Raw genomic sequence first — 18,532 nt, forward strand, 5'->3', positions numbered from 1 at the left:
TATCGAAGCAAATTTCTGCTGGCAGTGCACCATTCATTGGAAAATCGGTCCTATTTGATCATCGAATGAGAAGTTTCATCACCTTCATTGTGGACTATGTTGTTGGTATTTCCACCAGGTGACTAAAAGTGTGGTGTAAGAGCTACAACAGGCTGGAATTCAAAGAATTCAATGTTGGCAGTGGTCTAAAATGTAGCAGATGTGGAGCTGGTCTCCGTTGTACACAGCCTGCTCCAGGCCTCGATGCATACCTCGAAGTTTGGATCAAGAGTTGACTTGGTGTAAGGATGACAGACTGATAGTTTGGTGTTGGGGTCGGACATGAACCACTTGTTGGCAGATCAGCAGCGGATGTTGTTTGCAAGGTGGCCCTTGCACTTGTCCGTCGAACTACAGCTAACTCTTCAACTCTAGGCAATTCAGCATTCAGAGATGGAATGGCAGCCATTGGAAAATTCTCAGAGTATATTTGAGGATCAGCAGCTCGTTGCTCGGAGTTGACAGGTTCTGAGATGGATGCAGTAACTGCTGGGACACTACTTGGTCTGTTTGGTAATGATTCTCCAGATCCGTTAATAGTCCTCCCAACAACATCTGGAGAAAAGCACACACTATAGACATCATTTATAAAACTAGACAAAGTATCCAAGAGACAGGAAATGTTTAAAGTTAATAGAATCCGAAAGTAATAGTGCTTGAGATGTTATTTATCCTAATTATATTTCACATTTATATCCCAAAGTTATATAAAAAAACTAGACAAGTTCAGGCTCTGTGGATAGACAGAATCAGAACAGAGAAAAAGGAGAAATATGAGACTATAGCTTTATATTTGAACATTTTGTCCACTGCTAACAATATAAGTTCTAAAATGCTTGGCTCCACTAACAGATAGATTGAAGTGCTTTCTTTTAAAGCATATGCAACTGCAGATACCATAGTTATAATCAAGAGATGAATCATTAGGAATGCATACCTACAGTCATCTCCAGTGGCCCAACTGAATCAGCAGTATCTTGTACTTGTGTCATGGCTTCGGCCAGTAACTTATGCACATGCACTTTGTTGAAGATCGTATCAAGATCTTCTTGCTTTTGAGATAATTCCATTTCAGCAATCTGAAGCAGCAAATCATACTTCTTCATAATTGAATCTAGCTCTTTTTCAAATTCAGATTGCAGGAGCAATTTCTGCATAACAATTATAAATGAAACCTTAAGTTGTCTTTGCAATGTGAAGCATTGTCATAATTAAATTAAAAAAATAAACAATAAATGATAAGGCACAAATGAACAAGAAAAGGACAGAGGTCGGAAGGACAAACCACATCTTCATGCAATTTCGTAATTTGTTCTCTCTCCTTTTGTATCCTCTCCATCTCCATATGAAGTGGGTGTAGGTAAGGGGATTGAGGCAGGTTAGGTGTGTTTGGAGAGGCATCGGGACGGCATTGATCTTCGTGGCTGTTTCTGCTTTTCATACTTGTACCATTCACTGCACCAATACTCGCATGTTGTTGCAGTGGCAAATTTCCTATAGACCGCTGAATAGAAGAGTCTATTGACCAATTCATGGAATCTAAAATCTGGTGACCGGAAGAATTAATACAAATCTCATGGCTCTGATGATTGTCTTTAGTTGGTTTATCACACTGAGGACTACGATTAGTTGCAAGACGCCTGCATTTATTCTTATCACCAGCAGAAAGATGAGATGTTCCTAGAAAATGGGATTGGCATCAAAAACCAAATATGTCAGTGCCTGATGATAAAAGAAAATTACCGAGAACAAAGACATAAATTAGGCACTACATACCACGTTTACCCTGGACATGCAATTTCCTTTTCTTCCTTAACTTGGGCTCTGGAGTAAGATGAACTTTATTGCCCTCTTTTTCAGAAACTTGTTCCCCTTTAGATGGCTGATTCAAATCACCCTGGAGTCTAACTTTCCTTCTATTCCCTCGTGATGGACTAGGCAAATGTTTCCACCTAGGAACCCTTCCATGCAGCAGATTTGTCCAGAAAACGTGGGGAGATTCATTCTCCAACAATCCTCTCACAAAAGAAGAATCATCCATTTGTTGCATTTCCAGTTCACCAAGTAGAGATTTTTTAATTGGATAAGTCCTACCATTCTGCTGTACTTTCAATATCTTTGAACAGCTGTTATAAACACTGTTCTCACAGTTACTAGACAGTAAGCCTAAGCATTCAGCAACGACATCATCTAAAGCAGCAACTTCAGATGATCTCTTTGAGATTGAAGATTGTACATGGAAACAATCAAGCATATTGAAAAGATAAGAGGCACCCCAAGTTAGCAGCACATGGCAAGCGGCTTGTTTCATATTCTCTATATTACTGTCAATTGTCAGACCTTGCTTTGCAAGAATTAGTGCTTTCTCTTCAACAGTAAAACATGAATATAGACGTAATACCTTTATATGCTCCGACTGTGAATAAACTGTAATCTTCTGCAGGGATCTTAAATCATTATTTGGGTCCCAGTCACTGTTAAACAAAATAATTATATCTATTCCCGAAAGCTTGACACTGGGAACACAAGCACGAGTTTCCATCAAAACAGCAAATTTCCCACTTCCCTTATTGTTGAACTTGTTCAAGGTAGCTTCCTTCATTTTACGAGTAACATTTAAACTAATGCTCGTATAAGAATCCCCACCAAACTTCCGATAAATAAAATCATCCAAGATATCCCCAATGGAAATAACACCAGAGCCACCAAGAGACTATAACATTATCAACATAGAATCAGTTAAATTTACAAACATTGGCACTAGCCCTTACGCAAAGTATTAGGAGACAAATAAAACAAGATCACATGTGTATTAGAGCAAATCCAACAAATAACAATCAATTCAATCTTTTCAAAAGACCATTTCGTGACGGATATATACATCTCCACAAATAAAAATAAGAAAGAACATACAAGAGAGCTCCAGGGGGGGGGGGGGGACTAATCATCAATTATATAGTCGCATGTAGTCACTTGGGGATATCAAAGTCACATATGGAAATCGGAAAAGAACTAGAATGAAATAAAAAACTGAAGTAAAAGCAGATACCCGGAAAAGAACAAGGACTCTTTGTCCTTGCTGTTTGATCTCCTGAAGAATTTTATTGAGGAGTTCCAATTTGCCACTTAGTTTAATTTCAGCATCAAAGTGCTGATCTACAGGAATGCCATCCATAACTACGTCTTGCAGAGATCGATCTTCGAGGTAAGGGTGATCACAACACTAAAAACAAAGTGAAAATCCACGTCAGAGATATGGTGATATGTCACACACAAAAGCTAAAGGTATTACATTTTAAGACTGAATTACTGGAAGCTAAAAAAGTCGAACCAGACCGAACCTTCCTGGTAGATACTAGAATATCGCAGAGGGAGCTTGGTGAGTCATTCTTCAGACATGAGCAAAGCCATGCTGAATCTGAAAAGAGGCAAGCGCAATATTGCTCAATTTATTCATTGGAGAGTTTGACAGGAACCCAGTATTCAATGAACTTGGAAGCGGAGGACTTGCACTCATATGCAACAAAGTGTTTAAGCCTTTCCTTGAATTCAGTTAGATCTATGTCAGAATCAGTGTCTAACAGATTATTGTTGGCCTTGTCATGTTTCGGATCAAGAAAAGAGAGAATGTTGCAACGATTGAACCTTCTATCACATCTATCCTGATACATCTAAGAGACATAAGTTACTGTAGATACTTGGGAATCTATTCAGAATAGAAGAATGCAAACCTCTAGTTGACGAAAAATAAGTAATCTCATATCAGCAATGAGCACTTTAAGTTGTGAGTGATGCATTGACATGGAAGAACCCTGACATTGATCTATAATTACTGCTCCCCAACCTATTGGTCTAAGCATTTCAAGATCCTGCTAGAGGATAAATGTTAAATATAGATCAGAAAAATATTACACTGTATCTGCACCCCCGACTAATGGGTATAAGCATTTCAAGATTCTGCATATGAGTTAAGAAACTGGACCTTATCACAACCCCAAACGCTAGTCCATGAGGTGAGGATTGTCCAAAACCATATAAGGAGACCACAACTCACTCCATCAACCAATGTGAGACAATCTAACATCCCAGGCACGCCAAGTGCTAGACATCGGGAGGATGGACAATATAACTCGGGTACCCAACATTAAGTAAACGAAAGATAGAAATGGGTCTAACTCTGATACCATGTAAAAAAATGAATCAAGAACCCAACTCAACCCAAAAGTTAGCCCAGATGAGGACTGCCTAAATCTATACAAGGAGACAACAACTCATTCGATCAACTAATGTGGGACAATCTAACAATAAGGATAGTGCTATATATAGGTCAGAAAAATTATCACCCAGTATCTGCTTCCCAGCTACGGGATTGGGCATTTCAAGATCCTACATAAGGATGAATGCTAATATAGATCAGAGAAACTATAATACCATACTGCAATGTGACTGAATACAATGTGGGGTAATCATTTAAGGTGGAGCACAACTTTCGAAAAAATCCATCTTGAGAAATAAGACATGAATACTTCATCTCTCATTGTAAGTCATATGGCAAACAAATGAAAACGAAAAAAAAAAAAGGTTTACCTCAACAATAGCATCATAACATGACAGGAGAACCTGAAACATAAGGGCACCTTGTTTGTTGTAAAACTCGAGTGTCCTAATAATGGCCCTTATATCTCTATTACCTTTGTACACAACAATGTTAGCATAACCCCAACGTGAGAACTCAGCTTCCCACAGAAGAAGAGCAGTAGAAGTTGTGATTATGAGAAAAGGAAGACCAACATCCTTGGGCAAGGACAATAGAAATAAGACCACCTTCAAAATCCGTTCCTGTGAATTATAGACATTGAACAGTTCAGCTCCAGTTAATATTTTAGACTCAAAAGAAGGAGGAGCAGGCATTTATAATAGGTAAAAATCTTGGAGGATCAGATTACAACAAAAGAGAAATTGGAGAATCATCAGCAAGCTTGAAACTCAATGTATCAGAATGTATGAATGACTTGAAAAGAAATGGAGGTTCAGCAAAATTCCAAAGGCTGAAACCTCTGTAGTGCAAAGAAACGAAATTCAGACAGCAGAGGCCACAAGCCTGCTACTGTGTTCATTGGAACTTTAGATAGAATTTGGCTGCATAGTTGTAGTTGCAAAGAGGATTTGTGCATAAGAAGGAGAATTGGAAAAGCATCCACCCACCTGGTCATCAATGATGACAGCACTCTGACCCTTTTGCCAATATTTACGAAGACTGTTGATAAAAGAAAGATGATTGCTATAGACTTGAGGTGCACTTCCAAATAAAGGCGTCGGTAGTTCTGGAAAGTTGGCTTTCCTTTTCTGCAGGAATATTGGAAAAACATGACCTCATTTAGGCTACAGAATTACAAACACAATAAAAACACGTTGGACAGTTAACATTTTTCCCTTTCATTGGTTACCTTAATAAGGAAGAAACTTCAGAAGCAAAATACTTTTGACAACAAGAAATTTGAAAATACTTTTAAATAAGAACAAAATATTAGATGCTAGTTTGATCTCAAACTGAGTGTCAACTTCAACTGCGTTTCTGAGAAGCTGAAGGCAGGAAGATTGAAACTCCACAATAAACTCCATGAGTGATCTGAGGTTCAAGTTACACACTCATTAAAATGCCAAGGGCCAAGCGAGTCTACAGAACTAGTGAGCAGGAAAGTTGTATGTAAAAGTTACAGTCTCAAAATATATTTTTTGGGCGTGAATATTTTTATACATTTTTCCAGAGTTAAATTTCAGAAATCATGTTTGGCCATTAAATTCAGAAATTCTAAACACTAAAAGTTGTTTTCACTTTTTTCACTCCAAATCACTCGAAAAAATAAAAAACAACTCCGATTTGTATTCATAGTAAAACACAACTCCAATTTCCAAATATCATTGGTCACTTTGAAAAAAAAAGTACTTTTTTCAAATTTCACAATTTTTATGGCCAAACGAGCTCATAATAGATCAACCGATCAAGGTCGATGCAATTCCTAGAATAATGAGGACATGTACGCTAGTTTCTCTCTCCTTCACACACACTAGGTTCAGTTTAACTACTAAAGAATCATGCAGAATGGATCAAGGCCACTGCAACTTTTTTTAGAATTTTGAGGGCATGCAGAACTCTCCCGGTGAATAGGTGTATCATCTATCAAATGTAAGTGATTCCATGGAATTTCTAAACTTGTTCTAGCAATAAAAGTTTAGCATCAGCTCAATACTTGACGAATTCCATAGCAACAACTGAGACTAAGATTAGCATGAAAACTGGCAAGATTGCATAAATTTCGTTATGGGGAAGTCAAGTCCTGATTTGCTCATAAATCTATGTAAATGAACTGAGAAGTGTCCAAGTCTTTTTAAAGATGAAGGTGACCACATTGAAATTCAAACATAAAACTGGAGAACAATAATTGATAGTTTTGACCAACTGCAGAACATCATCCAAAGATGCGTATCTTGACAAGGCAAACATGTAAATGATAGTTGCATATTAGCTAAAGAAACATCAAAATAACGACAGCATCAAAAGCAATTTCAGTAGAAGCATAAAGATAAATATTCAAAAGCCTTCTGTCAGCAGGTAATGACAGAATATTTTTGTGAAACAGGCTAAGGAGAAAAAACAAAATGTGTGAACTTTTGCTCTATTCATTGAAACTGAGTAACTATGTTTTGTCAGTAGAAGGACAAGGGATGTGAAATCAACAGTCTCATGTTTCTTGACAGGTTTCAGTCAAAAGAATGTTTTAAGTGTCATACTGCTCCTAGTACTCCATGAATTTGGTGTACACCCAAGGCAGGTTGAACCGTTGAAGAGAAAGGATCCTCCTGAATCTCAAGCTTAGCTTTACATCAATGATTGGGTGGAGTTTGTAAAGAATAATATTGTTTTGTAGATTATGTACCTTTTGGTATACCCGGTATATGGCTATTTATGCCATGTTTATGAATGAAAATACTTTTACATGATAAAAAAGAAAGAACTACCTCATCTTCCATCAAAGGATGTGATTCTTTCTTAGCCTGCTGATGACGGATTTCATAATCTGTCATGAGTTTGACTGCCTCAAGCGACATTAGAAATGAAGCATTCGCCAATTCCCATGTGGCATGACTGTAGTCAAGATCTGTCCATTTCACAAGCCACTCATAATGGCAATCTGCATCATCATCCAGAACTGCTAACTTCCTCTTGTCTAGCAAACGATGAGGAAGACTCCACTCAGTTTTCCAACTTACACTCTGGAGAAATCATCATAGAGCTTTCAAAGGTGACTTGCAGAAGAAAGAAGACAAGAAAAGATTATGATAATCATTGTACCTTGTGATTTTTCTTGAATCTCGTAAGGGCTATTGGAGCCTCAAGACGCACCTGCTCCTCTGTAATCCAGCGATTATGAACATGAGCAAGACCTTTGTACTTCACTAAATACTCCCGCTTTTGCACCACTGGTTCCATATTAGAAAAGTACAAATAGACCAGTCGATGTCACACTGTAGAACGTAATCAAAACAAGATATAAGAAAAATTGTAGATAGCATGTACCTTCATCACCCAAACTAAGCTGTCTGGCATCCAAAAGGGACTCTATTCCTTCAGATATAGCATGAACACCTAATCTCATCTTTTTTCTGATACACCAATAACAGTGCCATGGTCCAGGTGGAAAATAGGTCACAGGGGGGACAAGACAAGTAAGATGGAAGTTCCTTTTACATCCTCCTCCAGTACAGCATCTGAAAAAAAAAAGGAGATGTGATGCTCTAAGGTACAAAACCAAGAAGTAGCTAGAGGCTATTATATCAGGTTTGTTACAGAATGTATATAGATCTATTGCTTGATATTGTACAAAGATAGATAGATAGAATATCTTTAGGATTTCCTCTTTATTTCTTTCCTTAGTTAGCTTCTAATGTTATTGTATTTTACCTATTGAATAAGATACAAGTTATTCTCTCCAATTCCTTGCACAAAAAGCGCCCACGAGTTAGCTAGAGCCCTCTTCACTCTTTTCCGCTTCTCACTTCCCAAAACACTGGCATGGAAAGGTTTGTCATTTGAAGAAGTCCTTGTATGGCTTGAAACAGTGTCCTCGAGCTTGATGTGGAAAATTTAGCGAGGTAGTTTAGGAGTTAGGACTCAAAAAGGGCAAATGTGATTAGGGATGGCAATGGGGCGGGGCGGATGCGGGGCGGGTTTATGGCTATGTGGGGCGGAGCGGGTTTAAGGTTGTGTGGGCGGGTCGGATGCGGGGTGGATTGAAGTGGGTTTTTTAAAAATTAATGTGGGGTGGGGCGGGTTGTGGGAATATGTGATTTTATGTGGGTTCAAACTTAATTTTAACTTTTTACATGTTATAAGAGTGATAGAGCATTATTTATTCAGATAATTTCATTAAAGCTACTAAAATATTCAATATAATAAATGAAAATGGTTCAATAAAAAATAATACAATTCCTTACATGTTTTCCAATTGACCTCTAAAAAATAAAATTTTAAGTCACTATCCTATTAAATTAATATAACTTAATGAAAAATGAATTTATTTTTATGAATTTTATTTTTAGTATCAAACATAATTAGAAAAAGAAAATATTAAAAAAATTATGCGCGGCGGGTTGAAAATGAAAAGAGTTGTTATGCGGGGCGGGGTGGAGTGGATTAAAAAATTTTGCGGGTTAAGCACAACCCGCACCACCCCCGCCCTACAACACCCCATTGCCATCCCTAAATGTGATCATTCTGTCTTTTACAGGCAATCTGATGCTGGAACTATTCACCTTGTTGTATATGTCAATGACATTGTCACTACACAAAGTGATTTTGTAGGTATCTCTTCTCTCAAGTCTTTCTTACCTACTAAGTTTCATACAAAAGACTTGGGACAACTTAAATACTTCTTGGAAATAGAAGTATCTAGAAGCAAGAAAGGAATTTTTCTATCTCAGACTACCAGCAGAAACCGAAAAGTTGGCTGCCAAACCTTGTAGCTCCAATGGTTCCTAATGTGCATCTTATGAAAGATGATGACCATCCATTTGAAGATCCGGCGCTATACAGAATGTTGGTTGGGAAATTAAATTATATCATTGTGACTCGTCCAGATATCGCCTTTGCAGGAAGTGTGATTAGTTAGTTCATGTCCACACCCACAGTCAGACATTGGGCAACTTTAGGACAGATCTTATGCTATTTAAAAGGAGCCCCTGAACTTGGCATATTGTATAGCAATCATGGACACTCTCACATTGAGTGTTTCACAGATGCAGATTGGACTGGATCCAAGATTGATCGAAGATCTACTATTGGTTACTGTGTTTTTGTAGGTGGAAATTTGGTGTCATGGAGAAGTAAGAAACAAAACATTGTATCTCGATGGTACGCACTCGAAGCCTATGTTCACTAGATATTGAAAAGGGTATGGTAGTGATCTCATTCCACGCATTGCACATTTTGTTCATCCAAGCTGCGCAGAGCTAGGTTCAAGATCGGAAATTCCTTTCTCTTTTTTACCATCTAAAATCGAAGAAAAGAAAAAAGGGCGAGATAAACAAATAAAGAGCTAACTAATCCGAGTATAGAAAAATGGCACATTCTACATGTGAAATCATGTGGATACATCATCTTTTAACTGAAATTGGATTGAAGCATTCTACTTCATCAAAACTTTGGCGTAATAATTAGGTTGCCCTTCATATTGCTTCAAATCTGGTATATCATGAAAGAACGAAACATATTGAGGTTGATTGTCATTTTATTTGTGAGAAGATTCAAGAAAACTTAATATCTATGGGCAACGTGAAGACGGGAGAACAAGTAGCTGATTTGTTCACGAAGGCATTGCATGGAGCTCGAGTTGATTACCTTTGTAACAAGCTAGGCATGATCAATATACATGCTCCAGCTTGAGGAGGAGTGTTACGGAATGTATATAGATCTATTTCTTGATATTGTACAAAGATATAGATAGATAGCATATCTTCAGGATTTTCTCTTTATTTCTTTCCTTAGTTAGCATCTAATGTTATTATATTTATACATGTTTACCTATTGAATAAGATACAAGTTAATCTCTCCAATTCCTTACACATAACTTCTTTTGTCCTTCCGGAAACAGACAGCACTTTCCCAAGCAGTAGTACCTTCTTCACTATAAGAATCCTTCAGCATTATAAGGTTCATGCCGAGAGATCCAATTCATTAAGGGACATCCAATTTCAAAGAACCAAACACAAAATAATTGAACATTGTCACCGACAAGTCATTGTTAAAAGTGTGGATGCTCAAGTTCTTTCACAATCATAATGACAAATAGTGCCAGAATTACATATAATCTCTTTCAGCAAACATTCCAAGTCTTTCAAAACCAAGGCAGCTAAAATAAAATGGTCTTAATGTGTTTCTGATTATTCTCCTTTTTCATTTATAGCCAAGACATCTGTTGTTCTCAGCTTCGAAAAACGATGGGGTAATGGATCTACTCCCCTACCTTTCTCCACTAAACCACCAGACTTGGTTCAGAAGGCAGAATTCATACTGGTGACATGCTCTTAACGCATCTTGCTTTGTAATACCTTTCCCGTTAGACCAAGACCCTGGAAACATTGACTATTTTCCTACTTCAACTACAGCTTTTTGATGCATTGTGTAGATTTTAAATTTTCAAAAGATTAAATAAGAAACTATGAAATAACTTTATAAAGATATTGAGTTACATGATATTTCCTCTGTTTAACTTTTGATATCTCTATGTTGTGTGGATTTTTTTTTTCTTTCTACTGAGTGAAGGTTGGGGGGACGAGGGGTGTCAAGAAAATTTAAAACCAACCACACCAATGGAAACAAGCCTAACTAAACCATATTTGTTTTCATAGGTTCCCGTATGAGCCTATAACCATACCGAATCATTAGGTTCATTTTTCATTTAGAGAACTTAATCATTAGGTTCAAATTTTACTTGCATAAAACATTAGTATTTTGAGCCTTAGCAGGTATCAAGACTTTTACATGCCTATATTTTTTTTTGAGAAGGTAACATGCCTATATAGATTTACCAATTTAAGTTAACTATTGAATGATTCACATAATTTACTCTTCTTTTCTGTTATTTTTCTTATTGTTGTTAAGAAATAGAGTGGTATAGTTTCACTATTTGGAAAGTACAACAATTAAAGTAGTAGAGATATATTCCAAATGAAAATGTGCAACTTCGCATTACCTTTTCTTATAAAAGGTAATGGTAATTTTATTCAAGCAAATACCAAGAAGGTACCAAAAGTACTTCCCATTACCTTTTTTATTTTACTTGTGTTCTATACAACAACAACAACATACCCAGTGAAATCCCACTAGGTGGGGTCTGGGGAGGGTAGAGTGTACGCAGACCTTACCACTACCTCGTGGAGGTAGAGAGGCTGTTTCCGAAAGACCCTCAGCTCAAGTACATCAAATCCAAGTAGAAGGCGAGGAGTTACTTGTGCTCTATGCTATACAATATTGAATTAGCCCCTTATGAATGTGAATTGAAGGAATAAACGGATGAAATCAAGAAATAATTCAACTAATTCATACCAACAAACTAAAGAATGGGGGAGTCGAACTCTTTTCAATATATTCTCCGGTTGTCTTAAATGAGACAAAGATGAATGAAAATAATTAATTTCATCAAAATCCATTACACTATCAGGTTTTTTTAATCCTTCTTTTCTTCAGTCACCTAATTTTAGTTTGGCTTTTCTTAATGTATGTTCAACCGAATAACATCAATAAGAAGCAATACTTTCAAATGATGTAACCTTGATAGTTAAGGCATGATGCACCCTCAAAAAATCATAAAAAACTTTAGAAAGTAGGTTTGTTTTAAAAGTAAATGTTACTCGGTTCATTTTTTTTCTTAAAAAGAGCATTGGAACTTTTTATATGTTATATTGAAGTTGATATGTATTTTGTAACAAATAGCAATCCCAGTAACATTTATATTCTTATTCAACTTAAATTTAAAGGACCAAAAATTATCCAAGCCGAATTGAAACCCAAGAGAAATCAGGATGATTGGAGTGGTTCGAAAAAGTTTAATTTTGGTTATACACATTAAGATAACTTTTAAAATGGTATGCTATAAATGTCTTGATATAATCGGTCGAACTAAAACCATTGACACCCTAAAAGAGTGAGAGAAATAGACGCAAAGCTTACAGTGGGCCATGGCTCATAGTTCTTTTTTTCTCAAACTTTTAGAACAATGATGTACCTGGATTTACAATGAAGTAACTAATGGTGTTTGATCAACTCACAATAGATTTCCTTTCTGCTTGCATATTGAACAGTCTTTAGATTCACCTCCACTCTTATAATCCTGTTTGGAGCCCACAGAATTCGCATCATGAGTCCTGTCAACTTTAAGCTCTGCTTTAAAAGGCTCAATGACCTTTTTGTCCTACAAAATATAGAAGACAAATTATCAGTTAGTTCATATTGTCCAAGATGAAAAAAAACATGACAATCAGCCTCCCATAAAACCTGTTAACAGGAATATTTGTGTTCTCTTTAACAGGGGTGTTGTATTCTCCTTATGTCTGAAAGACCTTAGTATATCAGACCTCTTTGAACACGAAAAACTCTATTAGTGTAACATAATAGAAGGAGATATCTGAAGATGAAAGAGCATTCAGTGGTTAAAGTAAAGCTAGAAAGATTTTAAGAACTTCTCTCAGACTATAAAATGTTTAAAGACACTACCAATATTTGCTACATGAAAAACATAAAACTTGAGGGGAAATATATTTCTTGGAAAAGCAAGCAATCAAACAAAGAAACAACAGAAACAACTGCATCAAACATTTCACTTGTAGTCTAGAAAGGAGTATTGAAACAAGGATTTGAAAGACTGCAAACAAGAGTAAAACATTATCAGAAGCCCGGTTGTATGCACTGCAATAAAATACCAAATAATAGGGATGCTTAAACCACTTCTGTGTGGGAAATAGATGATTTAAAGTGTAAAGACTGCAATCATGAGATCAAAATTAATTGATATTTTCCATTACCTCGTTGGAGATAAGAAATTATTTTATGCAGCTCGAAAAGACCGTAAGAATATCTTCCATAGTATATGGCATGTAAGTATGTCCATAAACACAATGGAGTTGCACCAAATTTTCAAACTACCAAATTAACCTACCATTTTGACATTTTAAAGTTTCTGTCTAGTTCAGGTTACTTATTGTCCTAATTTAACAAAAAAAAAAAAAACTGCTTAAACGAGCAGCCAAGTATCATCATTTTGTCTCATTGGTACGTTTCCTTCATCATAGTTTACTAGGTAAATGTTGGTTAATGGTTTCTATAAAAACAAAATGTGATAACAATAGTGTTCAGGTCAATTTGCACACTCCTCGACTATTAAACCGAATGTTTGCATCCTACCACAAATACAAATAGCAGTTAACTTTGCACACCAAGCTTAGGTAAATAGGAAGATATCACCAAACGGTTTTGCCTCTGCGAAGATATGTCCATTAATTACCATAATATATATTCCAAGTTTCATCGACCACTAGGCAACACCCTTGCATACCTGACTTTCTAAATTAATTTTAAAAAAATTCTGTAAAGTTCGAAGATAAAACTTCTGTCACCTACCATAGTTGAAGACACTTAACCTATCAAGAAATATAAATAGGAAGTACCTCCTTTGTTATCTATCGACTATCATGTAAATTTGATCTAAGGTACTTAAATCAAAAGATTTGGTTCACCTTAAAGATTTGATTGATATAGGTTCTATCATAATTGGGTTATATATTAAACCTAAAGCTACTAGTAAAGGTTCAGTCAAACATCACTTCTGCATTTTTGGAAATACCAGCACTTGTGCGAACTTCATAATAAATTAACATGATTTTTTGACATTGCAACTGTAACCACACCAAACGAAACCTTTATATCCATTAAAACTGATTAAAAGAGGAAACAGTTGAAGATCAATCTTAGACATTTACTGACATTCTCCTTTGATGAACAAATTTGTTTCTCTCTTCGATCATCCACCCTGAAAAAGAATAAGAACACAATAGACTGGCATCACAACAATGAATATGGAAAAAAAAAAGACAAACAGAGAAATACTCCATTGCCTCAATGCCAAACAAGCTGGGTCGGCTAGATGAAAGAGTTTCAAAATAGAAAAGTGAACTCACTAAGTAGTCGAAGGGGTTCAAAATACTGTTTTACAATATATTTCCTAGGAGTCGGGTAAACTCCTCAGCCCTACCTGGCTTCGTGCCTGGATGAATACCCATTTCTTCATTTACGCTCATTTATGACTGATTATGCATGAAGATTCTCGGATAATAGTGTGCAAGATAAGCTAGAGAATTACAAAACAGGCAAAAAAAAACACATAAACTGCAGAATCAAAATCTCACACAACAAATTAGCTACTTAATAACCAACTGTTCTGCAGCTTCATTTTGGCTGGTAACAAAAGCAAGAAGTACAAATATTAATATTTTGTTTGGCACATAACCCCAAATACTCCAAACCAAAAAAAAAATTATTACTACAATTATTTTTATATTTATGTACAAAAAAAAATTAGTAGGCATAAATAATTTACATAAAAATCATTTAAAAAAATTGATCCAAAATTCATAAACTAAAAATCTAACTCCTCCTCTAAAGCACATACCTGTGTGCATTTACTTCTTCCACCTTGTGTTCTTGCTCTTGTGCCGATTGATCCTCCTTTTTAGCAGCATCTTCTGAACAAGGTTTTTTTTAAAAAAAATTTGAAAAAATATATTATTCCACTGATTAGACCTTTTAAGAAAGTGATAAAATCTACTGTTTCATACATATATTTATTTATTAAAAAAAACAAGTACAGTGCTTTTCCAACAAAAAAAAAATCACCAGAGTGTTTGGATCTCTGTTGTGCTCGTTGTTTTAGCCATTGTTTATAGCTGCGCCCAGTCATTCTCTTCTTCAAATTACCTTCCTTGTTTTTCTCCATTGTTCTCAAATAAACTCAGCAGTTAACAGTCTCTATTGTTTGTTTGTTTAAGCGTCAATGGCGAAAACATTGGCTGTAGCCATAGCCAGATTTTCTCCTCCTCCGTACGCTTTTCTGCCACCTGCACAGTCCTGCCTACACTCCTTTCCGCCTTGAGATAGTGCTCTGCATCAACTGTGCATGCAGGTAATGGAGTGAGAGAAACTGTGTTAACTTTTTGAGAGATGGTTACTCAAATTTGTCTATATTATATGAGTCACTAACACATTGTTTGGAGGATTGATATGCATTATATTGTATTGTTTAGTTTAAATTATATTTGTTTTTATTATGATTTAAATTTTATTATGTATTTAAATTTATCATTAGGTAACAATAATCTTTAAAAATTGCTTATTATCTTAATATTTTTTTCGTATTTGTCTTTATTTATTATTTAATAATTATTTTTTATTCTTTACTTTACCTTAGCTCTAACTCATATTCTACTTTTTCTTTTAGGTTTATCTTTCGAATTGTTAATATGTGACATTATATAACGACGAACAATAATACAATCCGTACAAACGTTACATTTATTAAAATAATATAATAATATACATTATAACATAATACAATATATTATATATCGTATTGTATTATGTTAGTATTATTTGTTCATAATATTAGTTAAGAACATATGTTTATAAATTAATATATTTTCAAAAGATAACATATATCTTAAATATTTAATTCAATATCATTTATAAAGCTTCTTATTTGTCTACTATAAATGTTAAATAATTAACTTTTATTTTTAAAATTTCATATAATCTTATGATTGCAATTGTGCATATTTGTGGAGTTACGTTGTAATTACATTATGGTAAATAAGCAGGTTAGTATAATTATTAGATTATGTAATTATTAGGCTGATAATTACGGATTTGGCTACCCTCCATTACATTTTCCCTCCGTTTCGTCAAGTACACTTCTAAATGAGAGACATGTGTCCGATTTTTTAATTTTTAAAGGTTAAAATTACAGTATATTAATAAGTATTATAACCATAGTTAAATCAACAATTTTGTTTTTGGAAAACTATTCTCCAAATTTGCTAAAAACAAAATATTCCCCACAAATTTAATATTTATTAATATCATTAATTTCATCTTATATTTTTATATTCAAAAATTAAGAAGTAGAACATGAATCTAACGATATTTTTATTTAGCGTGATAAATAACAATCTTCAAAAATATTTTGGCTTTAATATGTTTTTAAAATTCACAAAAAATAACGAAGAAGATAAAAGAATATTTTTTAAAAACATATATATTTCTTTTTTTTTTTCTTCTTCAAACACAGCAACAACACTTTCTCCTAAACTTGAGAATTTTGATATTTCACATTTGTAATCTTGAGAACATCTCAACTTTTTTATTATTATTTTTATTTCCCGTTCTTTTATTTTATAATTTTTGTCAACATTGATAATTATTCACCTTTTTTTTTTCTCAACATAATATTTCAAAAATAAATTTTATTGGCACAAAATTTTTTTTGGTCAATTCACATCTTAAATATCTCATAGTTTAATATTTAAATAAAAAAATATAAAATGAGAATAATGATATTAATGGATATTAAAATTTATGTGGAATATTTTGTTCGTACCAAATTTGAAGAATAATTTACCAAAATTTGTTAACTTAACTATGGTTATAATGCTTATTAATATACTATAATCTTGACCTTTAAAAATTGAATAGGACACATGTCTCTCATCTAAAAGTGTACTTGACGAAACTGAGGAAAAGTGTAATGGGGAGTCAAATACTACCCTAATAATTATACCAATTTTAATTATAGGTGACTTTCCAAACAAACTCTAAGAGAGAAATGTTAAAATTGTTAGCAATTTGTTTATTTGTTTTTTTTTAATCTTATATTGACTAGCAAAATTAAGCAAACAGGGTTGATTATTACGATATCGGTAACTATGAAAATTCAATATGGTGATCTAATCTTTTAACATATTCTTTAAATATTGCCTTGGAGAGAAATACAATTAGTAGTATTATTCAGAGCAAATATTGTAAATTTTTAACGATGTTACGGTATTTGTAGACATATTCAACTCCTAATGTATTTCATGTTAAGCTAATTGTTGTACTACTCGCAATCCAACCACAAAGTGGCCAGTAAAATTTGTGGAAGAACTAAGTTAAATAATACTACGGTTGCCCACACGATTTTATTCTAGTGGTAAGAGCACAACACGTGATTTGTGAGTTAGGCGTACACTGCTCTAAACAAAATCTTGATATTTAAGTAGAGAAGGGTAAAAGGAGCGAATCCATTATCCAAGTTTTGTCATTTTTAATTTGTACTACCTTATAAACTTTCTTAGTTAGAGAAATAGTATCCACCCAAACCATTAAATCTTGAGGGAGTTACACACATATATATACTTCTTCACAATTTGCTACAAATGATCTTGGCTTGAACAAAGAAATGGTGGGCCTTAAGGATGTAATGGACAAACTAAGAGGTAGCTAGACTAAAAGAAGGATGTTCAAACCTTGATATCATTTCAATCGTCGGCCTGCCTGGAGCGAACTATAGAGATCGAGATTCAAGCCTCAAAGTTAACATGGTTGTGGATATATATTCGTCAAATGGAGAAGCTTTTGGAGGATATAGCAAATGAGTATTTGTTGGACATCTTACCAAAATTAATACTTTATCACAAACACTTGTAAGGAATTGTCAAAGTTCTTGAGGATATTTCACCCGAAATAGGGTGATTTGCAAGCTCTTCCTCAGCATATTTTTCTTGTAAGGAACATGTTGATATGATCTTGGAAAGACACTAAAACTCTTCGAAAGATTCGATGTGAAGTATTGAATAAATTTGATGAATTAATCCCTGCATTTAACAATCTTACCAAGGCATTTACCTTGAATCAAGAAATTGACATGAATGTCCAATTTCGGCATAAATCTTAGTGAAGTTACAAATCTTTCAAATCCTGACGTACTCAAACTGCTACGAGTTACCATTAGTTCCAATACATGGAAAGTGAATAATGAGAAATTCGGCAAACTCAAATTCTCAGAATGGGATGATCGATCATGCTTTTCCATGCCTTGAACACTTGATGCCTTTCCAAAATTACATTGAGGTGTAACAAATCACTCACTTCTGGTTTTGAGGTCTTCATCTATAAGTAGATCAACGATGCTAGATAGCTCTAATACTATCATATTGGTTATATATATTTTTGTTTAAACCATTATGCACCAGAATTTAACTTATTTATAGATTTTAAGCAGTTGTATCAGCTGAAGCAATAGGAAAGACCAATCGAGAAGCTTATATTATACTCTGCCACTGATTTTACTGCTTTCGTTACTTTTATGGATTGAGATACATTGTGTCAATGGTTAATCGATATTGTAAT

At 34.6% G+C, this 18,532-nt stretch overlaps 1 protein-coding gene across 1 annotated transcript in view; it reads right to left on the reverse strand.

Moving 5' to 3' along the window:
- The window catches only part of LOC125864550 (uncharacterized), a 58,304-nt gene extending 43,038 nt beyond the window's left edge, over positions 1 to 15,266 (reverse strand). Inside the window, 16 exon segments of the mRNA XM_049544566.1 lie at positions 83 to 594; positions 977 to 1,190; positions 1,325 to 1,719; positions 1,816 to 2,752; positions 3,089 to 3,262; positions 3,381 to 3,701; positions 3,771 to 3,908; positions 4,627 to 4,878; positions 5,245 to 5,385; positions 7,060 to 7,314; positions 7,394 to 7,521; positions 7,619 to 7,809; positions 12,367 to 12,509; positions 14,078 to 14,123; positions 14,763 to 14,835; positions 14,987 to 15,266. Coding sequence (XP_049400523.1) covers positions 143 to 594; positions 977 to 1,190; positions 1,325 to 1,719; positions 1,816 to 2,752; positions 3,089 to 3,262; positions 3,381 to 3,701; positions 3,771 to 3,908; positions 4,627 to 4,878; positions 5,245 to 5,385; positions 7,060 to 7,314; positions 7,394 to 7,521; positions 7,619 to 7,809; positions 12,367 to 12,509; positions 14,078 to 14,123; positions 14,763 to 14,835; positions 14,987 to 15,086 — 3,960 coding nt within the window. The 5' untranslated portion in view covers positions 15,087 to 15,266 and the 3' untranslated portion in view covers positions 83 to 142.
- Positions 15,267 to 18,532: the final 3,266 nt, after the last annotated feature.

The sequence above is a fragment of the Solanum stenotomum genome, chromosome 5, assembly GCF_019186545.1.
Source record: "Solanum stenotomum isolate F172 chromosome 5, ASM1918654v1, whole genome shotgun sequence".
Lineage (NCBI taxonomy): Eukaryota > Viridiplantae > Streptophyta > Magnoliopsida > Solanales > Solanaceae > Solanum > Solanum stenotomum.